The sequence below is a fragment of the Oncorhynchus tshawytscha genome, linkage group LG07 (genome assembly GCF_018296145.1).
Source record: "Oncorhynchus tshawytscha isolate Ot180627B linkage group LG07, Otsh_v2.0, whole genome shotgun sequence".
Taxonomy (NCBI): Eukaryota; Metazoa; Chordata; class Actinopteri; order Salmoniformes; family Salmonidae; genus Oncorhynchus; species Oncorhynchus tshawytscha.
The window spans coordinates 19,634,033-19,647,385 of NC_056435.1; the positions used below are offsets into that span (position 1 = coordinate 19,634,033).

At 42.2% G+C, this 13,353-nt stretch overlaps 1 protein-coding gene across 1 annotated transcript in view; it reads left to right on the plus strand.

Annotated features, from left to right (window-relative positions):
* LOC112254117 (receptor-type tyrosine-protein phosphatase T) overlaps positions 1-13,353 on the plus strand; it is a 491,368-nt gene that overhangs the window by 297,222 nt on the left and 180,793 nt on the right. Inside the window, exon 12 of the mRNA XM_024426355.2 lies at positions 2,197-2,470. Within this exon, the coding sequence (XP_024282123.1) occupies positions 2,197-2,470 (274 nt within the window). The remainder of the gene's footprint in view (positions 1-2,196; positions 2,471-13,353) is intronic.

The following is a 13,353-nucleotide window of genomic DNA, read 5'->3' on the forward strand; positions in this document are numbered from 1 at the left end:
CCCCAGACAAGTCTGTATTTATATGTTGGTTTCTATTCTAAATTTAAAATAAATAACATATCATTTTCCACAGAGTTACCTTTATTTTCCAAAAGGTCACCAAACATTATATATTTTTTGGTTAAAAGTCCACATATTCAGCAGGTGATGTAATTCACACTGGAGATATGAACGTACTAATCGCAAAGCAAAATGAACGTTTGAAATGTGGTCAATTTGGAGTGAATAGTTGATTGGAGCTTAAGAGAGAGCAGCAGTAAGACTCTCTGCTCAGATAAACTTTGTATATAGTTTTAAACTGACCCGACACAGACAACAAACCCATTCTGTATGTTAAACACTATGTATATATTCAGACATTAGATAGTTCCTTATTAAATTCAATTGTTTTTATTAATTAATTTTTAAATCAATATTTAACCCATTTCTTATGGAACCTGGGGTCGAGTTAAGGGCCGTATGTATCAATCGTCTTAGGGTAGGAGTGCTAACACAGAATCAGGTACCCCATATCCATATAATCTTACTCATTGTGTTCTAAAAGACCAAACTGATCCTAGATCAGCACTACTACTCTGAGACGCTGCATAGAGTGCCTTCAGAAAGTATCCACCACCCTTGACTTTTTCCACATTTTGTTGTGTTACAGCCTGAATTTAAAATGTATTAAATTGAGATTTTGTGTCACACACACACAATACCCTTCAATGTCAAATTGGAATTATGTTTTTTGTCATTTTTACAAATTAATTAAAATGAAAAGATGAAATGTCTTGAGTCAATAAGTATTCAAGCCTTTTGTTATTGCAAGCCTTGATAAGATGAATGGTGCACTGTGTGCAATAATAGTGTTTAAGAATATGTTTTTAATGACTCATCTCTGTACCCCACACATACAATTAGCTCTAAGGTCCCTCAATATAGCAGTGGATTTCAAACACAGATTCAACAACAAAAAACAGGGAGGTTTTCCAATGCCTCACAAAGATGGGTGAAAATGTTTAAAGCAGACATTGAATAGCCGTTTGAGCATGGTGAAGTTATTAATTACACTTTGGATGGTGTATCAATACACCCAATCACTACAAAACTACATGCGTCCTTCCTAACTCAGTTGCCAGAGAGGAACGAAACCGCTCAGGGTTTTCACTATGAGGCTATGGTGAAGTTATTAATTACACTTTGGATGGTGTATCAATTCACCCAGTCAATACAAAGCTACAAGCGTCCTTCCTAACTCAGTTGCCGGAGATGAAGGAAACCACTCAGGGTTTTCACCATTAATTACACTTTGGATGGTCTATCAATACACCCAGTTACTACAAAGCTACAAATGTCCTTCCTAACTCAGTTGCTGGAGAGGAAGGAAACCTGTACAGAATACAAATATTTAAAAAAAATGCATCATGTTTGAAATAAGGCGCTAAATTAAAACTGGAAATTAACTTTATGTCCTGAATACAGTGTTATATTTGGGGCAAATCCAACACCACACATCACTGAATACCGCTCTTCAAATTTTCAAGCATGGTTGTGACTGCATCATATTGCTATGCTCGTCATCGGCAAGGACTAGTTTTTTTTAGGATAAAAAGAAACGGAATAGACCATAGGCAAAATCCCAGAAAAAAACCTGGTTCAGTTTGCTTTCCAACAGGCACTGGGAGAGAAATTCCCCTTTCAGCAGGACAATAACCTGAAACACAATGCCAAATATACACTGGAGTTGCATACCAAGACGACATTGAATGTTTCTGAGTGGCGTAGCTACAGTTTTGTAAATGAAATGTCTTGAAAATCCACGGCATAACTTAAAAATGGCTGAATAATGTGCAAATATTGTACAATTCAGGTGTGCAAAGCTCTTATAGACTTCCCCAAAAAGTCTCACAGCTGTAATCACTGCCAAGGTGATTCTAACATGTATTGACTAAGGGGGTTGAATACCTATGTAATGAAGATTTGTTACTATTTTCTTTTTCTTACATTTTTTCAAATGTTAGAATTTTGCTTCCACTTTCACATTACATAGAATTTTGTGTAGATCGTTGTTAAAAAATGACAATTAAATAAATGTTAATCCCACCTTGTAACACAACAAAATGTGGAAAAAGTCAAGCGGCGTGAATACTTTCTAAAGGCACTGGTCAGAACTCTGATGATGACCCTTGGCCTTTGCCCTATGTTCCTCCCCAGTGTCTACCAGTTGGTGGTGAAAGAGGAACGCAAGCAGAAGGTGCGGCGGGCAGCCGACGCGCAGGAGTGCTTCCCCGTCCCCGTCAGCTTCAAGAATGCCTCCATCTTGGATTCGCCCCACTACTTTGCGGCGGAGCTCCCGCCCACCTACCTGACTGTGGTTCAGCCCTTCACCGTAGGCGACAACAAGACCTACAACGGCTACTGGAACCCCCCCCTCTCTTCGTCCAAGAGCTACAGCATTTACTTCCAAGCCCTGAGCAAAGCCAATGGGGTGAGCTGTCATACCTCCTTTAAATTAAGATCCATCACTGTTCAATGTCCATCGCTGTTGTATGTTGTCCAGATACAGATTACGGTTGTCACACTACCAGTATCACCATACTCAGAAGTATCATGACAAGCAAACAAAACATGAAGCAGACTTAATTTTGAGAGAAAAACAGTCATTTTGTGAACAAACAACCTTACTGTCATTTGGAGTCATTTTCCAAGCTATAAGACATTTACATAAAGCAGGTTTTTAAAAGACTAAAGAGTTTAGTCTGCTTTGTGTTATCCTCTTTGCCATAACACATTTAGTATTGTAGTATCATGATAATGGTATTGTGACAACCCTAATACAGATGGGATTTTCTTTTTCAATGGAATGTCTTTGTTCAGCCTTTTAGTGAATAATGAAAGACCATGACGCTGGAGAGACGAAGCAGGTACGGGGAGTCAAACATTTAATAAAGAACGGACATGGAACGAGACCGGAACAGCGCCAGCAAACTAGTAAACACAGACAAAAAACAATCAATGCAGCAGCGGGGAACAGAGCAGGGAACAGAGCTGGGGAACTGACAAATATAGGGGAGGTAATAGACAGGTGATGATTGAGTCTAGGTGAGTCCAATATCGCTGATGTGCGTGACGAGGGAATGCAGGTGTGTGTAATAGACGGCAGGAGTACGTGATGCAGGGCAGCCTGGCCCCCTCAAGCGCCAGGGGGAGGTAGAGCGGGAGCAGACGTGACAGGATGTACATTAGCATTTGCCTGTTCTTCTTTGTTTGCCAAATCGCAAACAGTATGCAAATGTATGGCACTCTAGCTCTTCTTATTCGTAAAAGGTTAGACTATAAAATATATTTTTCGAAATTGCTTAACCTCTTGATGCTACCCATCCCGGATCCGGGATCGTGACTACGGCTCAAGCTCATTAGCATAACGCAAAATGTGAAAAAATATTCTTAGACATATTTAACCTCCACACCTACACAAGTCCAATAGCTCAAATGAAAGATAAACACCTTGTTCATCTACCCAGCAAGTCAGATTTCTAAAATGTTTTACGGCGAAAACATAGCACACATTTATATTAGACCACCACCGAAACAAAATGCAAGCGGCGGCCATTTTGTCCCAGAAAATATAAAATTTAAAAGTAGGATTAAAAAAATAAATAATTCACTAACCTTTTGAAAATCTTCATCAGATGACAGTAATATTACATGTTACACAGTACATTTTTTTTTTTTTCAATAATATGCCATTAATATCCATAAATCTCTGTTTACAATGACGACATTTCAAAAATGCTACTCAAAATGTCCGGAGAAATTATGATAGCTCGGACAGATAACGTCAGATAACAAGCAATAAACATGACTAAATATACATGTTCTACATATAGTTACAAAGATACACTTCTTCTTAATACAACCGCTGTGTTACATTTATTTTTAACGTTACAGAATTCGTTCACTAGTCTATGCTATGAGTCGGCGCTCAGATATTAGCAGTGTCTCCTCTACGTTTGGAGTCCACAGAAACCCAAAATAACCACATAAATATTCCCTTACCTTTGATGTTCTTCGATCAGAAGACGTAGAAGGAGTCATACTTACCCAATACATCGTTTGGTTTCAAGTTGTGCGTCTTTGTATTAGCATATGCTAACAGCTTCAGCTGAAATGCACCCAAAATAACTTCTGCTCCTTCTGGTCCCGCACTCTTGCGCAATCAAACTTCAAAATTACATATTATATGTTGACTAAACTGGTCAAACTAAGTGCAGAATCGAGCAAAATGATGTTTTTATCATGTAAAACAATGATCATCGCGAACAAACGAACCGGCTTCAACTGGTGTCTATTGAAAAGAACGTTCCCCAAATCGGCCGCGCGCAATAGAGTGCATGTATGTGAGAGTGAACCGGGCATTTTCGCCCGCCAAAGGATGAGGGAGCGCGAAATTCAAACAATGAACGTGCCAATTGAAAGCAGACATCGCGCTGAACAAATACATACTGTTCCCAGATCGGTAGCTGCCTGGGAAGGGTGGGGGCGATGACGTCAAAGTTGACCCAACTTTTCTCTTGACAAGAGAGAGTTTGGGAGAAAGGCTGCCCTGAGAGTTCTGCTTTACATACAGACATAATTTAAACGGTTTTAGAAACTTTAGAGTGTTTTCTATTCAATTATTATTATTATATGCATATATTAGCAATTTTGGAAAAAAATATTTTCAGTTTACTATGGGCACGCACTTCCTCCAACGGGGGCAGTATTGAGCCATAAGCTCAAGAGGTTAAAACCAGAGGGTGTTCCATAATTTTCCACCTCTGTAACTTTGTTTGGCACCGGCTGGCGGTATAAGCAGCGCCTTCCCAATGCTCAAGTTTTCCCATGATGTGGTTCAGTGTGCCTGAGCGGTGGTCACATCGACCTCATGATTTCATTGGATCTCAGTCAATTCAATCTGTGAGTTTTAGGCTCAGTGAGTCTTTTTGAGTCTTTTTGATAAAGTTATTGCATAAAATATGGATTTAGCTTGGTAGTTTAGACCTGCCATCAAGAATAAGGCATTTATTTCACGTCTCTCGTTCCTTAATCTGTTTCTCTTTTCACTTAAATTGTACCTCATTACATTCAGGTTAGATACCAGAAATGTAAAATCAAGTGCGGCTTAACTGTTTCTCCGTGGCTTTAAAGTATGCCAGCCTATCATTATTATTTAATCCAATGGTTTTTCCATTTAGCTATTGTCACATATGTAAATGCTCATTGTAAACCGCCGCTACTCACTTATACTCTCCATCTTTCATTAGACTACATAGTGTACGTACTGTCGGTACTGTGCATATTCCCTTACCCGCTACTACAGCATGAAATAACCATGTGATTTGAGTTGTTCATGATGGCAACACTGCTTGGATCCCTAGTTTGCTCATCAAGTCTCCTTTCACGGGTGGCATCCCTAAGATGCCATTCTTTCATCCTTTCATTGTGCCAATTAGAAAGAATGCACATCAAATGAGCCCGAGCAGGCTTTTCTTTTTCCGAAGCTATGCGATGCCACCCAAGTCCCCCGACATAAAAGACAAGAAAATACATTGCCTAAGGGTGGAGAGTTTAAGTCTGGAAAGAGAAATAGGGAGGGAGAGAGAGAGATAGTGAGAGAAAAGAGGGTCGAGGGAGGCTTTTCCTCCCAATACAGACGAGCTGTCTGCTGATTCCTCAGCCAGGGCGGGTGCCAACTACAGTCGCCAACTCTCCTGGCACTGCCAATTGCGCTCGAAACAACTCCCGCTCTGGCCTCTCAAGTCCCCCAGGCTTCTTTCTTGAGTACAGGCTGCTTGTCCTACACAGTAGTGGCTAGGAGGGCGGCCATATTGACAGACTGGTCATATTTGCGTCAGGATTTGGACCCCCAGGATATGATGTTAAGGCTTGACAATTAAGACACAACACACCTTCTCCATTTCCTGTAGTACCAACCAGACGGGAGCAAATTAAGAACATTTTCCGTGTGCTTTTGCCCAACATCTAGAATTTTGAACATGGTGAGGTACAGAGAGAAACTATACGTTTACGCAGCAGTGTTCAGGTGCTTTCAAAGTGGCACAAAGCAAAGAGCTGAACCTGAACAGTGACACAGAAAGATGGGAGAGAAATGGAACAAAGCAGGTGGCACTTTGGTAAAATGGCCTCCAAATTCAGCCTTCCCCTTGACAGGTAAAAAGGCTCACGTCGGCCATGCAGCCTCGAATTAACCACAGTTCACCCAAAGTGGAGGGCAGGAGTTGTTTTTCGTATGACAGTGGGTGTCAATCAGATTTGATTCCCCTGTACTCGGCACAAAACGGGAAGCACATCCATCAGAAGGAGCACTCCCTGTAAAAATCAGAGTGCCTTACCCCATTGTCCCGTGGCAGACAGACAGACTGCGTCCGAGACAACCCAGACTCTCACACTCAGTAATGATGTCAATGCTTTGGCCTGTCACCAAAGGTAGTTTAAGTGAGTCAAAATTAAATGTGCTCTTCTCTCCTTGCCCCCTCTTTAACACTTACTTATTGGGCTGTTTCAGTTCTGACTGTATCTGAAGATAATCACCTTCAAGCCTATCAAAGATCCTGTTACAAATTCTTCGGTCACATACGGTTCCTTTCGGGTCAGGCCCCAATTATTGTCTCTTGCTATGTGAACGTGTCTGCGTGTTTATTTATTTATTTACTAATGAGATATTCTGAGTCATAGTGTTTTGGGGGGGATGGAGAAGGAGGTTCCTTTTATTCTGTCTTTTACTTGGGGCATAATTATCATGTAATTTCAGAAGAACAAAAGTACCACATTTTGCTTCAATGCTTATCTTTAGTGTTAGTTCCTGGAAAGTCGCATGACATGTCAGACCACAGTTTAGACTGGTGATGTGAGCGTGTTAGGACTCTGGGGCTGTCTGTGTCTTCTACAGTGGTTCCACCAGCTGCACCACAGGGACTTGGTATTCAGCTCAGGCTAGTGCTGTTAGCCACAAGATGTGTACCAACTCCCAACTAGAGACCTGCATCTGCAACTCAGCCTTAAAAAAGCAGCATTAATAAATCCTCTAAAGGACACTTTTTTTTAAAAATTCGCCTAAAATGACAAACCCAAATCTAACTGCCTGTAGCTCAGAACCTGCAGCAAGGATATGCATATGCTTGATACCATTTGAAAGGAAACACTTTCCATTTTCTGGAGATGTGAAATTAATGTAGGAGAATATAACACATGAAATCTGGTAAAAGATAATACAAACAATAAAACATGCGTTTTCTATTTTGTTTTTATTTCATCATTTTTGAAATGCAAGAGAAAGGCCATAAAATAATATTACAGTTTAGGCGCAATTTAGATGTTGGCCACTAGATGGCAACAGTGTGTGTGTGTGCAAAGTTTCAGATTGATCCAGTGAAGCGTTGCAATACCGGACAATATTTTGCAAGTCTGCCCAAATGTGCCGAATTGGTCAATTGATACATTTTCAAGTATATAACTATAGAGAACTTACAAAATGATATGATAATACAACATTACATTTACACACTACCAGGATTGTCATACATGATGGATCATTAGCTTATACACTAACTTTCACACATCTAGATGGCTGGGCAGGGTGGGTGTTGAGCCAGAGACAGCAGGGGTTCAAACTGTAGAACCCAGTTCCTACATTTGAATATAAAAATTGATTTGATCAAACAAAACTATGCTGCATTTTATCTCTGGGACCCTCAGGATGACAAATCAGAGCAAGATTACTGAATGTAAGTACATTATCTATCTTCAGAGATGAATGTATCTAACCAGTTGCCGTGATATATGTTTTTTGTTATGCACTCTCCTCAAACAATAGCATGGTATTTTTTCAATGTAATATCTACTGTAAATTTGACAGTGCAGTTCGATTAACAAGAATGTAAGCTTTATGCCCATAGAATACATGTCTATGTCCTGGAAAGTTTGCTGTTACTTACAACATCATGCTAAACATATTAGCGCACATTAGCTCAACCGTCCCGGTATAGGGAGAGCGATCCCGTAGAGGATAAACAACAATCCTTAAATAACATTCTACTATCGGAAAGACTATAAATTGTCCCTACATTTATTAAGTCTACTGCTCATACTCTTGAGGCTTGCTCATTACCATCTTGTGGTAAAATCTTTTGCAAATGGCCACCTCCTTTCGGGTCGAGCCCATGCATAAGCAGAGTGTTGTGAAACAGGTGAGCGGTGGTGAATGGGGAATTCTCTTTTGGCTTTCACAAGTTTTTTCAATGGAATGCCAGGTGCTTTGAAGTGGAGGTCATGTGTATCAACAATGAACACAGTTGACATCTGTGATGCTTTGTTTGCATTCATCAAGCCCCTAGTTATCATGTTCCTTGGCCAACTAGCCCTCTTTCTAGGGAGGTGGTTCATAAAAACTTTTACGAGCACTTATTAGCCACTGTAAATTAAAGAGGGAAAAAAACACAGCAAGAAGATACCAGAATCAATGTAGATGTGTATGGAGAGTCATAGTAAAAAGAGAAAACGTGCCCCATCTCTCTGTTAAATATTCAATACGGGTAGGAATAAGTTACGGAAGAAAGAGACAAGCACCTTTTATTTTTTTGAGGATGATAGTGTTCCATAAACACCTGCCACCTTACTCTATATACATTACAGTAGTGCCACGACTACAACGTCACTCTATATACATTACAGTAGTGCCACGACTACAACTTTACTCAATACATATTACAGTAGTGCCACGACTACAACGTCACTTCTATATATATTACAGTAGAACCACGACTACAACTTTACTCAATTCATATTACAGTAGTGCCACAACTCCAAAATTACTCTATATACGTTACAGTAGTGCCACGACTACAACGTTACTCTATATACATTACAGTAGTGCCACGACTACAACGTTACTCTATATACATTACAGTAGTGCCACGACTACAACTTTAATATATATATATATACATTACAGTAGTGCCACAACTACAACGTTACTCAATATACGTTACAGTAGTTCCACGACTACAACTTTACTCTGTATACATTACAGTAGTGCCACGACTACAACTTTACTCTATATACATTACAGTAGTGCCACAACTACAACGTTACTCAATATACGTTACAGTAGTGCCACGGCTACATCATTACTCTATATACGTTACAGTAGTGCCACGACTACAACGTTACTCAATATACGTTACAGTAGTGCCACGGCTACAATGTTACTCTGTATACATTACAGTAGTGCCACGACTACAACTGTACTACATATACATTACAGTAGTGCCACAACTACAACTTTACTCTATATACATTACAGTAGTGCCACGACTACAACTTTACTCTATATACATTACAGTAGTGCCACGACTACACCGTTACTCTATATACGTTACAGTAGTGCAACGACTACACCGTTACTATGTATACGTTACAGTAGTGCCACGACTACAACATTACTCTATGTACATTACAGTAGTACCACGACTACAACATTATTCTATATACATTACAGTATACATTACAGTAGTACCACGACTACCACATTACTCTATATACATTACAGTAGTGCCACGACTACAGCGTTACTCTATATACATAACAGTAGTGCCTTGACTACAACCTTACTCTATATACATTACAGTAGTACCACGAGTACAACATCACTCTATATACATTACAGTAGTGACACGACTACAACGTTACTCTATATACGTTACAGTAGTGCAACGACTACACCGTTACTATGTATACGTTACAGTAGTGACACGACTACAACGTTACTCTATATACGTTACAGTAGTGCCACGACTACAACGTTACTCTATATACGTTACAGTAGTGCCACGGCTACTTGCCTCTCGATTGAAGTTAGTCGATCCTTGTTTCCTCCTCTTCCGCTCCTCCTCAATTCTCTCCAATCCCTATTTAAGAAGTTAATTTCACAGGGATTCTTACACAGGCCATATCAGGAGCTCTATCTCAGGATCATCTAAGAGATGCTTTTAGACCCTCAAATCCTAGATTGTTCCAGATGTACTCTTTCTCTCTGTACCCTCTCCCTTTTCACGTACATGTCATAGAAATTGAACAAGAGTACTAATAACTCAAAGATATAGGCAAGCTCTATTATTATAAACCTCTATTTTGCATGTTTTTATCAGCTCCTGGCCTTTCTTTCATTTCTATCACCTTTATTTCATACGCTTGCCTGATGCTTGATGTGCGGTTTCAATTCCCCCCGAAGTTCAGTGGATGTGTCTGGGTTATGATATGCTGGAAGTGTATGTGCTTGTGTGTGGAGTGTGGATCTCTTCGAACCTCAGCAGATGATTTTATCTCAAGAAAGAGACATGTTAAAGTGCACTCATTATTACACTCAGACGTCTGTCACTGACTAACTTGACTTAGTCCCTTTGGTTTATTTTGGAGTTTAGGGCGTTCGCCATAGCTCTTCACCACACTCTTCTCTGGGCAAGGGCTTTTACTTCATTGAGTTCTTAGAGTGGACATCTCCAGTTGTATTTTGGCCTTCCCTGCTTTCTATTTCGTTGTGAGTTGTAGTCCTTTGCCTGTCTTGTTACGTTAATTGTGTTTTTTGAGTGTGTGTCCAATTCACCTCCATTTCCTTCTCCTGATCAGTCTGTCACGGTATATTTTTTTAGTATTATTTTGTAGGTTCAAAATCTAGGGTGTTTACAGTAGTTAATTGTATTTGGCACTAATATTGACCAGTTTCAAGTTTAGCATGTAGTGTATCTGTGTTTGTCACGATCCTCGTAGAGAGGAGACCAAGGCGCAGCGTGATATGAATACAAACTTACAAAACAACAAATATGACACTATATATAAATATATAAACAGTGCAGACACAGGCAACTAGACAGACAATAACCCACGAAATACCCAAAGAAGATGGCTGCCTAAATGTGGTTCCCAAACAGAGACAACAATAAACACCTGCCTCTAATTGAGAACAAATCTAGGCAACCATAGACATATATAAACACATAGATGATAAACAACCCTATAAACCTACAAAACCCCTGGACAGTACACAAAACACATACATCACCCATGTCACACCCTGACCTAACCAAAACAATAAAGAAAACAAAGAATACTCAGGTCAGGGTGTGACAGTACCCCTCCCACAAAAGGTGCGGACTCCGGCCGCAAAACCTAATATAAAGGGGAGGGTCCGGGTGGGCCTTTTTCACGGCGGTGGTTCGGGTGCAGGACGTGGACCCCGCTCTACCTCAGTCTTGGCCCACTTAGGTGGCTCCTTTGGAGCGGGACCCTCGCAGCGGACGCCGGACTGAAGATCATCGTAGCGGGCGTCACTGGACTGAGGAGCGGCTCTGGCAGCTCTGGACAGGAGGGAGATTCCAGCATTGCCGGCGTGACAGGCGGCATTGGCAGCTCCTGGTTGGCTGATGGCTCTGGCAGTTCCTGGCTGACTGACGGCTCTGGCGGCTCCTGGTTGGCTGACGGCTCTGGCGGCTCCTGGCTGGCTGACGGCTCTGGCGGCTCCTGGCTGGCTGACGGCTCTGGACAGGAGGGAGACTCTGGAGGCTCATGACAGGAGGAAGACTCTGGCGGCTCAGGACAGGAGGGAGAATCTGGCGGCTCAGGACTGGAGAGAGACTCTGGCAGATCCAGACTGGAGGGAGACTCTGGCGGCTCAGGACAGGAGGGAGAATCTGGCGGCTCAGGACTGGAGAGAGACTCTGGCAGATCCAGACTGGAGGGAGACTCTGGCGGATCCGGACTGTGACCCGTCGTGGTAGGTTCCGGACTGTGACCCATTGTGGTAGACTCCGGACTGCGACCCGTCGTGGTAGGTCCCGGACTGTGACCCGACGTAGGAGGTTCCGGTCTGCGGCCCATCGTAGGAGGTTCCGGTCTGCGGCCCGTCATAGGAGGTTCCGGTCTGCGGCCCGTCGTAGGAGGTTCCGGTCTGTAGACTGTTGCCGGACGCTCTGGACTGGGTGCTGTTGCCGGATGCTCTGGACTGGGTACTGTAGCCGGACGTTCTGGGCTGGGTACTGTAGCCGGACGCTCTGGACTGGGTACTGTTGCCGGACGCTCTGGACTGGCGAGGCGCACTGCGACTGCGAGGAGCAGGAACAGGGAGTACTGGACCCTGGAGACGCACTGGTGGCCTGGTACCAGGCTGGAGACACGCACCTCAGGGCGAGTGCGGGGAGAAGGAACAGGGCGTACTGGACTGCCGAGTCGCACTATAGGCTGGTGCGTGGTGCCGGCACTGGAGGTACCGGGCTGGGGACACGCACCTCAGGGCGTGCGAGGAGCAGGAACAGGGAGTACTGGATCCTGGAGGCGCACTGGTGGCCTGGTACGTGGTGCCGGCACTGGTGGTACCGGCCTGGAGACACGCACCTCGGGGCGAGGTGCACCTCTCCTCGTGTGTCCCCCCCCAAAAAAAATATTGGGGCTGCCTCTCAGGCTTCCGTGCTAGCCGTGTACCCTTATATCTTTGCCGTTCCTCCATTCTCCTGTATCCCTCCTCACACTGTTCCAAAGATGCAGGCTCTGGCACTCTCCCTGGTTCGATCGACCAACTCTCAACCTCCTCCAGGTTGTTACCCATTCATCCTTCTCCCGGGTCCATTTCTCCATTAAGAGCTGTTCCTCCCAATCACGCTGCTTGGTCCTTTTAAGGTGGGTTAATTGATGGGGGAAAAAAAGAAAAGAAAAACTATTGAGACTTGGCTATCCAACGTATTTTGAATAACCCCTCATTCTACTGACTGGGGTAATTTTGACCCTAGAGACATATTTCTGATCATAGCCCAAGGGTGGTTAATGAAATTCTTCAAATATGTCATGACTTTGTCAATCAACTTGTTCTCAATACATTTAAATCATTGTTTAGTTTTTCTGTATCAAAATGGACTTTAAAAAAAATCAGGTTCTTTGAGGTAATTTGGATCCCAGCCAAAAACACCTAATTCCACCTAAATAGGACCTTTATTTGAATCTAGGTTTCTCTGGAGACATACTAACAAGTTACCAGAGGGTGGAGGGGGACCTGTACCAGTAATTATGAACAGATAGACAGATCACCAGCAGAGATATAGCTCTCCATGTACTCGCCTAAGATTGTACTTTTCTATATCACGTATCATATGGCTATGTACAAAACCAAAATTACCCTATTTTCGTGCATTTTAAAATCTGCCAAGGGTATAAATACTTGATAAAACTGCAATACAGAACTCAGCTATGCTCAGAAAGCTGTGTAGGTGAGTATTCCCACAAAAAAGTAGTTATTCTAGAGCAAATCTAAAAAAGTATTTATTT